This window comes from Vipera berus (genome assembly GCF_964194415.1).
Source record: "Vipera berus genome assembly, chromosome: 2".
In the NCBI taxonomy this organism is placed as follows: Eukaryota; Metazoa; Chordata; class Lepidosauria; order Squamata; family Viperidae; genus Vipera; species Vipera berus.
In genome coordinates, this window is record NC_138203.1 from 288,056,442 (window position 1) to 288,062,441 (window position 6,000).

The 6,000-nt window shown below is 40.5% G+C and overlaps 1 protein-coding gene across 3 annotated transcripts in view; it reads right to left on the reverse strand.

The window, feature by feature from the left end:
• Nucleotides 1-5,726, reverse strand: part of LOC308661268 (zinc finger protein 215-like) — an 8,410-nt gene extending 2,684 nt beyond the window's left edge. The window contains exons 1-5 of one of the 3 annotated variants that reach the window (XR_014024935.1): nucleotides 4,996-5,726; nucleotides 4,676-4,793; nucleotides 4,463-4,545; nucleotides 3,595-3,721; nucleotides 192-2,223 (exon numbers count right to left, since the gene is read on the reverse strand). Coding sequence is in view for 2 of the 3 variants with exons in the window: in XM_081316181.1 (XP_081172307.1) it covers nucleotides 923-2,223; nucleotides 3,595-3,721; nucleotides 4,463-4,545; nucleotides 4,676-4,793; nucleotides 4,996-5,400 (2,034 nt within the window). In the remaining variant the exon portion in view is untranslated. Of the gene's footprint in view, nucleotides 1-48; nucleotides 2,224-3,262; nucleotides 3,394-3,594; nucleotides 3,722-4,462; nucleotides 4,546-4,675; nucleotides 4,794-4,995 lie in introns of those variants that run through there. The other 2 variants (XM_081316181.1, XM_081316182.1) reach the window with 2 other exon arrangements.
• Between the last annotated feature and the right edge of the window lie 274 nt (nucleotides 5,727-6,000).

Consider the following 6,000-nt stretch of genomic DNA (forward strand, 5'->3'; position numbering starts at 1 on the left):
GCTGCAGGGAGGTGTAGAAATGACCTTTATGCCTGGGTATTTATGCAATCTTTATTCATTATATACTGCCCATCTTGCTATGCAAAATAACTTTGGCTGGCCTACGATGCAATAGAAATATAAATATATGAACAAATATAAAAATAAATATATATAGAAATAAATATAGATATTTTAGAGAATAGTTTTACCTCCTCTGTGACAGTGTGGTGCAAAATATCTCAGGGAGGAAGAGAAGAGGGAGTCAAGCTATTCTCCAAAGCACCTGAAGGCAAGGCAAGAAGCAATGGATGGAAACTAATCAAGGAGAGAAGCAACCTAGAACTAAGGAGAAACTTCCTGACAGAAGAATTAATCAGTAGAACAACCTGCCTCCAGAAGCTGTAAATGTTCCAACACTGGAAGTCTTTAAGAAGAGAATAGACAGCCATTTGTCTGAAATGGTATAGGTCAGGGGTGTCAAACTGCCAGCCCACGGGCCGGATGTGTCATGCAGAAGCCACGCCCATCCCATTGCCAGCAATTGCAAAACCGTCCCGATACGTTGTGCAACATCACATGACATCGTGAGTTTGACATCTCTGGTATAGGGTTTCCTGCCTGAGGAGGGGGTTGGACTAGATGACCTCCAAGATCCCTTCCAACTTTACTATTATTATTAAATGGTGAAATCATAAGGGACTGAAGATTGAATATCCACCTGCAATTCTGCTCTAGTGGAAATATTCGCCAGGGAAATCCTAGGAAACTACTACTTCAGTTCTGGGCTAGACACCATTAAGAGGGCAATCAATGCCCTTTATTTCTATTCCTCATTTTTTGCCTTGGAACCTCCTACTTAGCAAAAATCACAATTAAGATTGTGGAGTCACCTTGTCTGCTTTGGACTGGAAAGAAAATATTCTCACATATTTGTATAGATCTAGTATTTACAAAGAGTATTACCCAAGTGGACCCTCTCATGAGATTTCAGATTACTATTCCTGTTGAAGCTCTTGCCACACGCCTTGCATTGATATGGCTTCTCTCCTGTATGGATCTTTTTATGGCAAGTAAGAAGGCTACTCCTTCTAAAGCTCTTTCCACAGTCCATACATTGATACGGTTTCTCCCCTGTGTGGATCCTTTTATGAGCCGTAAGATAACTGTTGGTACTAAAATTCTTCCCACATTCCACACATTTATACAGCTTCTCCCCTGTGTGGATTCTTTTATGGGAAGAAAGATGACTGCTCTGAGCAAAGGTCTTTCCGCAGGTCATGCATTTATAGGGTCTTTCTCCCCCGTGATTCCTTTGATGGCTTCGAAGAGAATAATCATCAGGGAAAATCTTTCCACACTCCAAGCAGGTATGCGGTTTCTCTTCTGAATGGGTCATTTCATGGGAAATGAGGTGATCAGATAGTGAGAAACCCTTTCCACAGTCCATGCACTTATATGGTTTCTCCCCTATGTGGATCTTTTCATGTTCCATAAGGGATGCATTTTCACAGAAGCCCATTCCACATTCTCTGCATTTATATGGCTTCCCCGCTTTGTGGATTCTTTTATGGGAAGTAAGATTACTGCTTTGAGTAAAAGTCTTTCCACACTCCATGCATTTGTATGGTTTCTCCCCTGTGTGGATAAACTTATGAGAAGTAAGATGACTGCCCTGAGTAAAGCTCTTGCCACACTCCATGCATTTATATGGTTTCTCCCCTGTGTGGATCCTTTTATGGGAGGTAAGATCAGCATTCCTCCTAAAGCCCTTTCCACATTGTATACATTTATATGGCTTCTCCCCTGTATGGATTCTTTTATGGGAAGCAAGATTACCACTTTGAGTAAAAGTCTTCCCACACTCCATGCATTTATAGGGCCTTTCTCCCTTGTGATTCCTCTGGTGACTTCTGAGAGAGCAATTATCACGGAAGGCTTTTCCACACTCGATACAGGTATATGGTTTCTCTTTTGAATGGGTCATTTTGTGGGAAATGAGGTGACTGGATTTAGAAAAGCCTTTTCCACACTCCAGACATTTATAGGGTCGTTCTTCTGTATGGATCTTTCTGTGGTAAGTAAGTCGACTGATCCAAGAAAAGCTTTTTTTAATTCCACTTTGTGATCGGTTTCTCTCATCACTTTTTGGTTCCAACAGCTTGGCAAACTTCCCTTTTTCCTCTTTTGGATTAATTGCTTGGCATTGTTCTTTGTAATTCTTATCCTCCTGGACATTCTTTTCTTAAAAAAAAGCCATGAGAAATTGTAGCAAGATTAGAAATATGATTAGAGATCAAAGTTTTCTTCTGAAATTTTGCCAAAGAATCAATATAATTTGGCTGTTTTGCTGACTAATACGAAAGAATCTGATCTAAGCTTCTGCTAAATGAATTCCCAAGTGGGCTACTACAAAGTTCATGTATCCACATCAAGTCAGATTACCATAGCCCTCAGAGAAAACACAGATCTAATCTTTGACAACCAATGTGTACAAGGTATTTGATGACATGGATCGGTTCCATGTTGCCATGAACTCCTGTGCTGCATCATATGCTCTACCACCCTTGGCCAAATTAAATCCCCAATAACTATCAGACTTGGGCACTTATCAAGCAACCACAATCAGGACTGGCAAATTGGTCACTAAGTGGCAAATCACATGACTGTGACTGTGCTTACAGTTTAATTTCAGCTTTCCTTTTTCCTACTCCCCTGCTCTTTGGAATTCTCATCTAGTTCTGATATAATTAACAAAAAGGACATAAAGGTTTGTACTGTATTTACATTAACTGGAGACAAAGAGATGCAAGAGAGTAAGCAGGAACACAATGGGAATGCAAGTCAAAATGAATATGCTGGCACCCACAGTCTACCTAGCTCTGAGCCTCTTAGAAAGCAAACAAAAGCTGAGGACGTAAAATTACAGGCAGCAGCTGCAAGACAGCAAATTAAGGTTACAGATTATCAACTTGTATTTAGAAATTTGTAATGACATTGTATGGTGCTGAGAAAAGCAGCTCAGGCTGCTTTTTTAAGCAATCTCTGTGAGGGTGGGAAAATGCTGGGAACAGGATAACTTATACTAATTGGCAAACGTAACTAAGACACTCTCCAGTTTCTTAACCCATGGAACAAGACAAAAATTGCTTTAACTTGACCAGGCAATCAACAGAAGTCAAGACTGTCTTGAAAGCATGATCAGAGACATTGAATCAATAAATTTCATTTACAGTTTGAGAAAAACTGAAATATTTCATCCAGAATCCAAAGGTTCATAATCATAGAAAAGTCCAAGAAAGAAAAGAGGGACATCACATTATTGGTCTGAGAAAATGCCAAAATTCATATGGTCTCAAGCAGAGGACAGTGTGGTATGGTCACATACATCTACAGCCAAGAGGTCAAGCTCTCCTTGATGAGATTCAAAAGAAATTTAAAAAATTAACTAAGAGAAACCCTCCCTCAAATATTAGGTGAGAAATACTCATATACATCTAAGGAGATAGCTGTTAATTTCCTTCTTCAATAAAACAGGTTTTTTTTCAGAATAGATGGTTACATCTAAGCCCTAAATGTCTTCTCTTAGTTTCTGACCACAAATAGAATTCTTACCCAGAGAAACCAGATTCCTGGAATTCTCCAGCATGACCTCCCCATGGAGAGCTTTTTGGTCAGCATCCAGCTGAGACCACTCCTCCTCAGAGAAATGCACAGCCACTTCCTCGAAAGACACAAGATCCTAAACAAGGAAACAAATTTCGCCATTAACAAACAACCCCCCCAAAAATGTGAGACTTCTCTTCAATCAATGCCAGGGGAGATTTGCAATCAATGAAATGAACAACTGCTGCAGAATTCAAAATAAGATCTCACAACTTTTGGCAGATGGCACAATGTCAATGGTAGCAGTGTTCCAATATATCGGGTTGCCACAAAGAAGAGGGAGTCAAGCTATTCTCCAAAGCACCTGAAGGTAGGGCAAGAAGCAACAGATGGAAACTAACCAAAGAGAGAAGCAACCTAGAACTAAGGAGAAACTTCCTGACAATTAGAACAATTAATCAGTGGAATAACCTGCCTCCAGCAGCAGTGAATGCTCCAACACTGGAAGTCTTTAAGAAGAGATTGGACAGCCATTTGTCTGAAATGGTATAAGGTTTCCTGCCTGAGCAGGTGGTTGGACTAGATGACCTCCAAGGTCCCTTCCAACTTTGTTGTTGTTGCTTTTGGTTTTTAACTTTCATTTACTTGTTAATTTTAATACTTTCATATTTATGCTTTTACACCATTGTAAGCCACACACAGTCACTTTGGATAGTGAGACAGAAGGCATATAAATTTAATAAATTTTAAATCTTATTTATTTATTTATATGGCTTCACAAATCACTCTCAGTGACTCGAGGTGGCTTATGATATATATTACCTTGAACTCCAGAACAAAATGAAACCCATCCAACTTTTCCAAAGTTTTCTCCTACCTGAGGCAGAGGCTCAGCCATTCTTTCAGCTACATCATGAAGAGGAGGTGATTCTAAAAATACCAAGGACTGGTCTTGGTTCTCTGTGAGAGGCAAAAAAATAGTATGAAAGCAGATTTGATTAAAAAAAAAGACAGAGATTCCACCCAAGAGGGGCAAAAGAATCAGAGTTAGCTGGATGTCCAATCCTTATAAAGAAGGAGCTTACGCTACCTGACATGGCATCCTGATCTTCATTTTTCTGGAAGATCTCCCCAACCAGCAGTTCTTGAGAGCGTTTGGACGATTCTTTCCATCCCTTGACATATTCAGTGACTGCTTCCAAGGACATCTGGACATTTCCCAGGAGAAACAAGGAAGAACAGAGGGAAAAGAATGAATTCCCACACTGCACCCCCAACTTAGGAGACCCAAATGTTCATCACTGAAGCTGGAAAGTGAGAATGGAAGATTTCCCCCACATACATTCTCTAAAAGAACGGAACAACTCTTAAGCTCATCTTTAGAGCTGCCATATGAATATATCCTCACACCTGCAACTCTTCTTGCATCTTTTCCTCCTCCTGGCTCAGCAGGAACCCTTCGGCCAGGGCCACCGCCTGGGAACTCGTCTCTGCGCCACACTCCCGTACCCATTTCTCCATCTCTGAGGGAAGGACAGCCAGGAACTGCTCCAGGAGAACCAGGTCCAACATCTGAGCCTTCGTGTGTCTCTCTGGCTGCAGCCACTGAAGGCAAAGGCGGTGAAGGTGACTGCAAACATCTCGGGGCCCAGTCACCTTCTGGAACTGTACTTTTCTGAAGTGACAGCAATGGACCTCTAAAGCGTTAGTTCCCACTTCCTGGACCTTCTGCCTAAGACTTGACCCATTCTTCCCACAGCTCCAAGCAAGAGGGTGTTTTCCAGTTCCTGCATCTGCTGGTTGTTGTCCCTCCATCTTCTCTTTTTTCTCTAATCCTGTTGCAAAATGGGTCAATGGATCTCCAGAGGTCTTCCTATTCAGAAGAGTTGAATTTCATGATGAGGATCTGGTCAAGTTTCCCAAGGACATTCAGCCGTCCACACCTGCAAGATGCTTTCATCTTCAGATGGAGCAGGAAAGGTTTTCACTCTACGTAGCTGAAATGGAAAACAAAAGATATTTCCAGTAATTACTGGGTGACTAATTTAACTACAGAGGATCCTTCTCCCAAATAAAAAGATGTTAAATGAATCTACTAATATTTGGAAAAATGGAGGAGAATCTTATTTGGTAGGTTGATTTATCTGGTGGAAATTAAGGAGAACCTTTCTGGATCAACTTCTTCCAATGACTTAAAATATTGGAGAAACACAAAAAATAAGATTGTGGATTTCTATTTCTGAGGTTTCTGTTAAAGTGATTTCTGTGGCGGTGAAGAAAGATAAGAGAAACCCTTAAAACAATCTGATTCATGAGTGTTTCAGGTCACAAACAGAAGTTAAGACAAGTGATATATAAATCTATTTAATAAGTAATTAAATCAACATTTGAACATATAGTAAAAGCAGCAGAACC